The sequence below is a fragment of the Pituophis catenifer genome, unplaced genomic scaffold, assembly GCF_029215685.1.
Source record: "Pituophis catenifer annectens isolate HBS135680 unplaced genomic scaffold, rPitCat1.0.hap2 SCAF_3, whole genome shotgun sequence".
Taxonomy (NCBI): Eukaryota; Metazoa; Chordata; class Lepidosauria; order Squamata; family Colubridae; genus Pituophis; species Pituophis catenifer.
This window is the reverse complement of record NW_027256883.1, coordinates 89665458-89677723: the sequence shown is the minus strand read 5'-3', so window position 1 is coordinate 89677723 and position 12266 is coordinate 89665458. Positions and strand designations below refer to the sequence as shown.

Genomic DNA, 12266 nt, shown 5'->3' with positions numbered 1-12266 from the left:
CAGGACTAGAACTCATAGTTTCCTGGTTTCTAACCTGGTGCTTTAACCACTGCATCAAACTGGCTCTCAAAGGTACATAAACCCAGTTTCTAAACCCACTAAAACTGTCACTACTTTGTTTGACAGCAGACAGGTCTTCTTCACTCCTGCAGACCATGCAATTGAGCTGACAAATTTATTTATTACTGATTTATTTATTCAGTTTATATAGCCGCCAACTCAGTCAGGTGAGAAGGCACCTACAACTTCATATATGAGAAAGTATTCTTGATATTATTTTCTTTAATATTTTCTTGCTCAAAAAGAATATTATATGGAGATCCAAGCACATAGTAAATGACTCACACAGATAGAGAAGAGATTCAAATTGTTGCTTCACCATGAGGAATTGGAATTAATCCTGAGTGTAAATAGGGCCACAGAGAATCTATCTTTGACATGGGCGTGGATGAGCAAGCAGCAATCCTGTAGAAGTATTTTAAGCCATAGCATGGATTAAAGGAACAAGAAGGGCTGGTATGTATATCATATTCCACAGCCTGATTTCCCTTCTATTTCTTTGCTGTACTTATTCCACCCCTAGAAGTATCTGAGATGAATGAAGCCAACATTCCTCCTTGTAAAACATTTTAGCAGAGTTTGAGATCAATGATATAGAAAGGGGGACAGGCAAATAGGATGACAAAGAGATAGGAAATAGGTTGATTCCAATACAGTATTGATGTATTCAGATCTCAGTGCCAACATATTATTGGGGGTGCAAGTTAGTGAGTGAGAAATTCTCAAGTTCTCTCTTCAGTTTTCAGGATATGTGCTCATTTTCTTTATATAACTGAACCTTTCATTATATAATTATATCTCCAGTGATTTGTATCCTATGCTTCAATTAAATCCCAAGAAAACTTAGGGAGAGAATTCCTCCTTCTGGCTTTTTTTCAATAGCAATCCAGCTGTCATTGCTAAGGGGGTGTCCCAGTTTTGACAAACTGCTGAAGAAATTCTCTGGCCCCTTTCTTCCTCTGCCCATTACAATTAGTAAATAATTTTGAAAGACCTTCAGCACTGAGCTTTAATTCAAACATGTTGTTACATGTATAAGTTTGATTATAGGACTGTGGCATCTTGTGACATTTACATCAAGAATACTTACCTAAATATTTTATCTTGATAATAATAGAACACATGTGGGCACTATATATAGACTCAGAATGTGTATAAGTGTTTCACATATATACACCTACTTCCATGGAAAGAGAGTGAAAGAGAGAACACATTTCAAATAACAAAAGTACTTATTATCTCAATCCATTAAGAAAGTAGGTGGGAAAGTACAAATCATGCCCTAACAAAATAAAAACCAACAAAACAACAAAAGATACCCCTTGTGATGTTGTGCCTCTGAACTTACCGGGTTATACACATAACAATTGCAACTATAATGGCAATCTGGACAGCTCCAATTATTGCTGCAATAAGCACGTGAGTGAACTTTTGTCTACTCGGGACAACATAAAGTATGCTAAAGTCTGTTTTTTCACAATGTTGTCCTGTGTATCCAGATTCACACCTAAAAAAGAAGAGTAAAAATTCTAGGAGTATTTTATATATAATAATATATATTCTGTGTGTGTGCATGTTGTATAGTAATTATACACACACACACAGTTAGATAGTAAAATAGTAAAAAAGCTCTACATTAGATAATAACAACAGACAATGGAAAGAACTAAGCATAAACAAAAACATTATAGAAAACTAGTTAGCAATATTTTCTCCCCTTCTGTTTTTCTCAATTGTTGATTGCAATTTATTAGTACTTTACATTGAACACTGAAATTATTACTAATATTTTTTCAAATCCTTTTGTCTATTTTTTTAATTGGTTCCATAATGTATTCCCTACAAACCATATTCCAAATGTCTAAATATGCTGTGTTGTATAATGTGTCGTATATAAGGAAGCCATTCCTGCCTAAATTTCTGTTTCTGTTGTGGAAATATAATCCATCACTGTTCCCCTGTTTCAATGATTTGTTGAATTTGTTCTTGCAAATTGTCAGTAAACTCAGTATATATTCCAGCAAATTATGATATATTTCAAGTATGTTTTCTGAGATTCTACCTAATAAAATTTTTATCAGTTCAAATTAAAAAATAAAAGAATATAAGATTGAAGGAGTATTTTTTAACATTCACATTGTTTTGTAGATTTCACCACACAAATGAGAAAGATTCAAAGCCATGAGCCTTTATACTAACGAAGCTCCACAAAGATTTATAGAAATGTACTGTATAGATAGTACAGAAGTTTATAAAATTTAAAATGTCCAAAGAAGACAAAATAAGAGCATGTCCTAGACTGATAAAGTGCAAAAGATTAGAAGCAACTATTTTTAGGATGTACCTATCACCACTGTATTTATATACTTATGCTAGACTAACTGGCAGACTTCTTTATTTCTTCTCCCTTAATGTCTTTTTTATCCTAAAATTGTCTTCTAGGTGTGTATGGGTCCCTGTGTACATTGGTTCAGTTCTTGGTTTTCCAGGAAATAAATTATTGTTAAATCAACATGACTATTACTACTTCTCCAAGCCTGAAAAATGTTTACGCTTTAATAATTTAATTTGAGCATTTTCAACACAGGCTAATCCAAATACAAAATCACAATTGCTTTTAAAACTTTTGCAGGCATAGTTACAACTTTAATTCAAGGTTAATCAATAAAAAGAGCAATGACATTTCATCTAACATGAATACAACAGTGACAAGGATTTCCCCCTTCCTTTTCTTTATTAAAAAAAAAATCCACAATCCATATCTATTTATGCTGGAGAAATGAGCCAAAGCCTTCAACTGATACCTTTATCCTCTCCGGCACATTTCAGCACCACCTTTTATCATCTCTTTATGCCATTTGAAAGTACCAACTGCAATGCTACTAAAGTTTCCTCAGGCAAAGAGAAGACTGGAAAGGCATACAGAAATGCATATGCGCTCCTGGCTCCTAACTGGAGTGGGGAGAAGTATGTGAACCAGGGTGGTGGCGGGGAACACTTATGCAAGTAACCCTGCTTGAACTGCAGCAAATTGAATCAAGATGAGGACCATTCATAATAATTCCTTGCACCCCAACCTTTTGATACTTGTTCTCCTTCTCTAGCAGATCTAAATATGCAAAAATTAATAAGCTTTTTGTAGCTTTAAGCAGGCTGGGCTAAAAAGATTAACAGGAAGTGCTGTTGATAGAGAATGTTTTTGTCTACTTTGGTTTGTATCTACTAAGAGTTCTAGAGATTTGTCCTTGTACCCCTGTCTATGTCTATATCATCTAAAATTTCACTGAAGGAGAATAGATCTTCTGTCACTTTCCCTGCCAGTAATTGACAGCTGCCATCAGTCAGCCCTTGGTAATTTCAAAAAACAAAGAGTCACTCAATTTTAGTGAAAACATCAAGTTGTTGACCATCCTTGTGCCTGAATTTGGGGGAAAGGGGAAGAGAAACCTGTGTATAAAGTATGTCAATGGCCCAACAAACAGACAGAAAGTGGCATTCTTAGGGAAAAAAATGAAACCCACTCCTTTTTCCTGTTAAGTTCTTTCCTTAGCTTTGCTCAAACAATTTTATAAGGAATCTACTCTGTTTACATAGCAGCAGGCAGGAGTAAAAAAAGGTAGAAAATAATAGAATACTATAAATTCAAAGTGATAACTTAACAAAAACACAACACTGGATTTAACCAAAACCATTCAGATATGAGAGAGAGAGGAGAACCTTTTATCAAACTATCTAGGGCTATTGCCCCCAGGACCATACTTAATAATATAGAGGAAATGTAGATTTTCAGATAGTGTTTTTATTAGTCTAATTGACTTACCGGCAGGAAGCTTTCTGTGTTGAATAAATGAATTCACATTTCCCATGGATGCAGTAGCTACTAAAACTATCTGAGCAAGGAATATGGCTTCCAATATAGATGTCTTCCCTTTGATCACTTGCATCTTTTGTATGAAACAAAAATGTAAGGCAGAGTAGCTTATTGTTTTATGAATATAGTTAAAACAATTATAAAAGACAGACACTTAATACTTTAAAACTAAAATGCAGGTATTTCCTCAGCAACAATACTACATCTCTGGAATAAAGCTGTCACTTTACCTGCTATTTTAGCGATATTTAAACATAAGATTTTTAAAACATATTTATTCTTTTATCACCAAAGGTAAAATAAAAAACAAAGAAAAAATATTTTTTTAATTTTCAACTAAATGAATTAATTGGGGGGGGAAATGTGACATAAATATTCTTATGTTTTTTTTTATTTAAATATTCCTAAAATATAGAAAGAACACGTAGTTAAGGTATTATGAAAGTACATTTGTTTAAATTTAAGTCTCAAAGTCTCGGATGAATATTTACACTTATTAGATAGTGTATTAATTTAATTCTAAAATCTAATAAAGTTAAATCCAATGTTGAAAACAACTGGTATCCATATTAAATAACAATGATAAATTAATTATTTAGATGTTAAAACTAGATCTAAATAAAAATATGTTGAATTGCATTAACGTGGATTAAATTGGCTTGATCCATTTTGTACTTTTTACTACAAAAAGTAATAACGTTCAAAAGATTGTAGATCTAAATAGTTAAAAATCTCACTATTTAAAAATGATAGTTCTATTTAGCTACTCAGAAAATAAATTTCATTGCCTTGCGGAGAAGTGTATCACTTCAGTCATGGGACAGTTTTTGATAGAGGAAAGTTTACTGCAATGTTCATTTTTATTCAGAACTAGATGTACCCGGCCACGCATTGCCATGGCTCAGTCTTGTGGGTATACAATATTTTTTGACCAAGTGCCAATAATTTCCCTCTGTAGCTCAGGTCACGCCTACTTTGTCTCCGTCCCACCAGTCTTTTCACTCAGTCAATTGGATTCAGACCTGAGTTGCCTTTCTCTACGTTTCTTTTTGGACTTTTAATGTCGCTTAATCAATTGCTTTCTTGGACTTTTACCTATTTGGTGCTTGTATTGGGAGAGCTGTGCATCATGGGAGTGGCAGAGGGCTCCGGCCGGGCTTCGCAGCGGTTGACATTTCCCACCATTTTGCTTGTGGGTTTGGCGGCGGCGGTGCTAAGGGGAAAAGACCCGGCTCGCGCCTGCTATTGTGGTGCTGCGACGTTAAAGTCCAAAAAGAAACGTAAAGAAAGGCAACTCAGGTCTGAATCCAATCGACCAAGTGAAAAGACTGGTGGGCTCTGTATAGCGTGTGTTGCTTTTACGTCCAACAGATGGCGCTGTTTTTCAAAAAGGCATGTTTTTACCTGTCACAGGTGTGACATCTATATAATATAGGTATATAAAAACACGTGCGTATTCAAATGCAACGTTGTGTCAAAATTTCAAAGCAATCGGTGAAGAACTTTCAGAGATTTAAGATTTTGAACAAACGAACATTTACATTTTTATTTATATAAGATGAAACCAATGTGACAAGAGAACAATCTTTGTATTTACAAAACTGGAGTGAGAGCAGTCATCCTTTAATCATGGATTGCACCACTGTCAATTATATCCGGCCTTCAAACTTCATCTGACTTCATGTCAGAAACACTTGGCCTGATTTTTTGGATTTTCTTTTCTCCTTAACCTGCTTTTGTTAACACTTTGCTTGATAAAGAGTTCTCGAAAGCTCCAACGATATTGTACTCTTTTGTGCCATTTTGCCCTATTTTAATTGGCTTTATATAGATTTGGCTTGTTTTGATTTTTTTTTCCTTCATATGGACCAATCCAGTGGTGGGTTGCTACCGGTTAGCCCTGGATTGGGCGAATTGGTAGTGTCAGCGGCGGGAGGCTCTGCCCACGCGCCCAGATGTCTCTGCACCAGAGGTATGTTTCAGCAGGTTCTGACCGGTTCTGGAGAACTGGTAGCAGAAATTTTGAGTAATTCAGAGAACCGGTAATAAAAATTATGACTGGTCCCGCCCCCATCTAGTCTCTGCCTCCCAAGTCCCAGCTGATCAGGAGGAAATGGGGATTTTACAGTATCCTTCCCCTGGATTGGGGAGGGAATGAAGATTTTACGTATCCTGCCCATGCCATGCCCACCAAGCCACACTCACCAAGATATGCTACGTCCACCAAGCCACGCCCACAGAACCGGTAGAAAAATTTTTGAAACCCACCACTGCTCTGCGCATGTGCAGAAGCGTTGCACGCACAAGTGTGCAAGTGCCCACAAGCGAACTGGTAGCGACAGGATTTGAAACCCACTACTGGACCAATCTTTCATAGAGATAGCATTATGAAAGCTTAAGGGGGTATGAGGAACGGGTCTTCATAATTCTGATAAATTAAATTAGCAGAGAGAAGAAAATAAGGATGCCTCGTCCCTCTTGCTTTTAAAGCAGACCAGCAGAAAGGTGGAAAGACTCAAATATGATGGCCACGGGTGAATTGTTTGGAACACCTAAAGAAGCAGGTTGGGAAAAGATCCTCCTGAAGAAAATGTATTTATGTGATCACTGACTTCATGGCACATAATCAATCAATTAAAAAGGCTCTGAAATAAAGCTTCAAGCTTCTGTGCCTGAAGGGGCAGCCTGTTTTGGGTCAACATGCTGAAGATACTGCTAAGATGTAAATCTTTAAGCTTAGACTGCAAATATTAAAAAAGCAAGATAGCCTGTAAGTAAAGATTTGCAAATTTCAGAAAAAAATGAATTATTTTATTCTTTCCACTATAGGATGATCTATGTTAAATAGGGCAAAGCAGAGGAAGAAGCCATGGTTTCTGTAAGCAGGGTCAAAAAAATCAAGATGGTAATCAAGACAACGTGATTGAAGCTCTGCCCCCTTTTTTACATGCATTGTGGCCATGTAGCCATATTAACTTTTTTAAAATCACATGCACATCTTGTAGATGTTGCTGTGTACAAGCCAATCTTTAATTTCCAAGGTGTCTTGATTTCACAGATAAAGAAGCATACTATATCATTAAAAACACATTCACCAGTGCTCTTGATTTCTCCATATCAAACTTTTCCAACCTGACACCTTCCAAATATGCTATACTAATAGTAGCATATCTGCACTCAAGTCATCCAGAAAGCAGCAGACGGTGTGGAATCTTTGATCCCTAGCTCTTGAATGTGCAAACGCACCCTAAAGTATGTTGATAGTATAAACAGTAATTTATGCAAGACTGTCAGTCTTCATGCAGTCTCTTTACAGCTCCAAGTTATCACCTATTGCTGTCATTATGAAATTATTCATATGAATACAATTTTTTAAAAAAGATATTTAAAAATACTTCATCAGCTAAACAGTAGGCCAGTGGAAAGAAGATTTAAAGACAACCATTTTCTTAAGCGTATTAATATACACACAACATTATGAAATGTAAATATAAATAAGCATTTAAAAAAGCAATTCAGTGGAGCAAACTAACCAATTGAATTGTCAGGCAAACCAGAAAGAGCCAGAAACAAAATGCCAAAATTGATAAAATTCTATTCTGTATACATTAAGGAGAGTCTCCTTAGTTGATTTTAAAACCTAGCACAGATAAGCTATCTGTCAGATTAATTTTCCATTTGATGGAAATTCGATAAACTTACGAAAACTAAGCATATACCCAAAACTAAATATATTCTAATATTCCTGATGCATCTTCAAAGAGTTAATAATGATTTGATTAATGAAAAAAAGAGCTGCTATTAATGGGATGCGGTGGCTCAGTGACTAAGATGCTGAGCTTGTCGATAGAAAGGTCGGCAGTTCAGCGGTTCGAATCCCTAGTGCTGCGAAACAGGGTGAGCTCCCGTTACTTGTCCCAGCTTCTGCCAACCTAGCAGTTTGAAAGCACATAAAAAATGCAAGTAGAAAAATAGGGACCATCTTTGGTGGGAAGGTAACAACGTTCCGTGAGCCTTTGGCGTTTAGTCATGCCAGCCACATGACCATGGAGACATCTTTGGACAGCGCTGGATCTTTGGCTTTGAAATGGAGATGAGCACCGTCCCCTAGAGTCAGGAATGACTAGCACATATGTGCGAGGGGAACCTTTACCTTTAAGCTGCTATTATGAATCCCCTTAAAAATCCACTTTATGCCCCAGAAATATTTCATAGCTTCCATATTTTTCTCTTTTCTTCTACAATAATTTTTCCAATAAACAATAAAAGTGTGAGAAGAGAAAGTGACAAGAGGAAGAAATTGCTTTTCTGTAGAAATAGCTTCTTTTGCCCATTTCCTTCAAAAGTCACCTTTAAAACTCAAGTGCAGAATACAGGAAATCTATTTTGTTCGGAGTCAGTCATTGCTCAGAACAATGTATGAAAGCTTCCTTTCCAGTCCTTAACAGCAGGATTATGTGTAGCATTAATATAAGAAATACATGTGGGGCTTAGACAATTCATAGCTCTATTCTTCAATTTCTAAAGGTGGGTGGGGAAGCAAAAGAAATACAAGATCAGTTTATTTGAAACTATTGATATGCTAAATTTTCTTGAATAAATAAAATTGGCTTCATTATTCAAAGTATGTGACTGTGAAGAACTGCCAAGGCCAACAGAGGTGCTTGTAAAATTGTGTTTGAGCAAAAATGGATTACTTTGAAATGAATTGGGGACAGCAACTTATTTTAACACTTTTTTGTCATAATTTCTATTGCACTAAATTATTAAAGTATTAAAACCCCATCACACTAAATATTTTCTGGAGCAAGGAATGTATGTGCATTTAAAGAAGAATGCCAGACATATCTTTGATTAGAATTAGCTATTGTGATGATTTATATCCTGTCTTTCATTTGGTGCCCAAGTGGCATATGTACTCTTTCCTCCTTCATTTTTTCCCAGCAGCTACCCAATAAAGTAGGAAAGTCTGGCATAGAGACACCCAGAATATAATCATATTAATAGAGTAACTGACATTTAATAAATTAATATATAATTATATGAACTAATACGTATTGCAGTATAATTTAGTAAGGGGTCAACAAACTATGACCTATGGGCCAAATCAGGCCTGCTTTTTGTTTTTGTACAGCCTACAAGCTAAGAAAGCACAAAAGGGTGGGCAACAGATTGCCAGGTCTGAACCTCAACTGAGCTTCCACGGTGAGGGGTGGGGCTGAGGGAAAGGTTACCCTAGAAAACAGTAGTGACCAATCAGCAGCCTCCTTGCTAACAGGCTGAGGACATCCAGTAGCTGCCACATTTCTTAGCCTGCAGACCTGCTAGCCACACCGGTACAGGCAGTGGAAGGGTGGGATCTGGTCCTTTATAGAAGATGTTTGCCAACCCTAATTTAGTATAAAGTATTTTACACTAGCATTACATTGCACTGTAAAGTAGCACTACATATTGTACTATGTTTTCCAGTATGATTTATATAATATATAATTAGTAATCTTTTAATTCATTATGCATATTAACTATGCCTAATGGTACGTAAAATGGTAGATTAAAAAACACTGCCCTTCTATCTATCCTGGTCTTCCCAAAAGCTGCATCCCGTATAGTTTTTTAACCTGGTCTTTGGCTGCCCTCAGTCCTGCTGGCTGGCAATTGTGAGAGTTAAGAAATCCCAGAACAACTGAAGGTTATGGGGGTAGAGAGTATGGGAGGTGATCTTGACAAAAATATGTAAGAATTGTTACCCAGGCAAAGAGGTCTGAAGCATACTTTAAGTCCTGGAAAAGAAGTGGCTCAGGCCAACACCTCCCTGATTCACTGGAATAGGAGGAGGAAGAGCAGGAGGAGGAGGAGGAGGCAGACTTGCAAGATTCAATTACTATACCATAGCTAGCATTTATACATAAAAGCTAACGTAAACATTAATACCTCACCTTTCACATCTGGCCGATACTGCATTCCATCATCCTTCTTCCCCAATAAGTTGGAATCATCAGAGTCTATTGGGAGGAAGAGAAAAAAGTACCAACTATTAACATACAATTACCAAAAAAAACAGTTTAATAAAAGATGGCATGCATTATATTCTCTTGCATGGCTATAACAATTATATTATCCAGGATTGCTTTTACTGTCCCAATCTATTAAGGTTTAATTTCAGAAAATGTTACAAAAACCAGAAAAAACATCATAGATATGATACTTTTCTATTCTTCCCACCACTGTGTAGCAGTGAAACACAGAGCAACATTTAGGCATGTTATGACCCCTTTATTATGTAATCATGACAGCCAGTTTGGATCAAGGCATGAGGCTAGAAACCAGGAGACTGTGAGTTCTAGTCCCACCCTAGGCTCGAATCCAGCTGGGTAACTATGGACCAGTCACTCTCTTTCTCAATCCTAGGAAAGCTTGCCAAGAAAACTGCAGGGACTTTCTAGGAATCAACTTTGACTTGAAGGCACCCCCTCCCAAAAAAAGTTATAATCATACTGTATTTTATCTTAGAATCATCCATTTCAAGCTAATCTTAACATCCAGCAGACTAATGCTGCTTGGAGGATATGTGAACTCCAACTCTTTTATTATTTATGGTTTTTTAAATGTCCTAATATCCTGATATTATTTGTCAATTGCAGATGTAACATAAGGCCTGTTCAATCAGACCTACAGTATATACGCTCCTCAGTTCTCCATCAGCACAGAAGGGCATCCCAAATCAACTAAGATTCAACCTCCTATGGTTGCAAAAATGTTTTTTTAAAGTGTATGACAATGTCTGATAAAGTTGGTTGGATAAGACTGTAGGTCAGTGATGACGAACCTTTTAGACACCAAGTGCCCAAACCACGTGCGCGCATGCGCAAACCAACAGGTCTGTGGGCACGCATACATAGGTGGACATGCCAGCAGAGACCCGAAGACCAGCTGGTGGGAGGCGGGGCATCCCAACACTGGCAGCAGGGCAAGAGGTAAGAACTTTTTCTTTTGTGAGCTTCTGTTTCATCGTTTGCAGGGAAACAAAAGCTCACGAAAGAAACGCCACGAAAGAAACGTTCTGACTGGAACTGGAAGCAACCTATTTTCCTGTTTTGCTTTGGAAATGCATGCCTGCATGGATGTTTCATAAAAACATTTCCATCACTGAAGATGTACAAAGGCAGAAGCAAATTCTGATATACAGTACAACATAAGAAGTTATTAACACATCTGAAGCCTTCAGATGCTTGTCATTCAGAGAAGATGTGGAAGAGCTCTATCAAGTAGAGGAATCAAAGTGTTGCTGTCTCCTTCATGTTGTCTTCAAACTTTGACTCCCCATAATGAGAGGAAATCTCTGGAGTTTCTATTTTGGAGTTCAGAAACAAATTCTGCAATCTGAAAGTTGGAGTGTGTGTTTGTGTATCTTCCAGGGAAGCAATAATATGAACAGAATTTTATGAAAAGGTTATTCCTGAAATCAGAGAGGAACTTGAAGATGAACCTAAGGAAGTGCAGTGACCTGACTATGTTTTGGATAATGAGTTGATTAAAGTAACCTTTAATAAAATAACTTTCTAGCAATGAGACATGTCTTCCATTAACCTGGCCATAGTCATACAAATTCTAAATTAAAATCTAGAAGTCTTTCCTAGAAAATAAATGGAGGTGTGTACAAAACTGAAAAAAATATATTATGTCTCAGAAACGCTATTCCAACTGTCCCAGATTGGCCTTGGTGCAGCAGAAGAAAAACCTAGAGCATTTTGCTTGATCCAGACCAAGACAAAATTTGGAGACACCTTATTAAGTAAGGATGATGGGATTTGAGTATTTTCTCCCTGTTCTTCCACAAGGCCTGAATTCCTCTTTGCCTACCGATTTTTCCAGCACCTTCCTTTCTATACTTATGCTATTCGTAACATCAAACAGCCATTAGAAGTGTGGTTATTTAACCAGTCAGTTCACCAGCTTGATCTTCCAAGCTCTTTTAATTCGTTATATTAACTCAGCCACCACTGTGGACTGCCAATTTCCTTGGCTTTAAGGGAAGCATATCCAACTGCCCATTTCAACATTTTCCCAGTGACTTCTTTGATATTGGGAAACAGCTACCCAGGCGGGGGATGGGGCTTTAGCACAGAATTAACTTTAAATCATTACACAACTGCAAAGATCCAGACTCCTCCCCTCTTTTAGTTCCATAGAGCTTTATCTATCTGTTCTCAGGTTAAAACTGGCTGTCTCAGTAAATTCTTGTATAATGGGAAGAATATTATAAAATAGTTGGCTTGCATTCTACATGTGTGTGCCTAACATTCTGCCCACTTTCCTTTAACTATTGACAATACTA

The 12266-nt window shown here is 36.9% G+C and overlaps 1 protein-coding gene across 1 annotated transcript in view; it reads right to left on the bottom strand.

Annotated features, from left to right (window-relative positions):
- Positions 1-12266, bottom strand: part of TMEFF1 (transmembrane protein with EGF like and two follistatin like domains 1) — a 113163-nt gene that overhangs the window by 2472 nt on the left and 98425 nt on the right. The window contains exons 7-9 of the mRNA XM_070939103.1: positions 9868-9933; positions 3881-4004; positions 1409-1567 (exon numbers count right to left, since the gene is read on the bottom strand). Coding sequence (XP_070795204.1) covers positions 1409-1567; positions 3881-4004; positions 9868-9933 — 349 coding nt within the window. The remainder of the gene's footprint in view (positions 1-1408; positions 1568-3880; positions 4005-9867; positions 9934-12266) is intronic.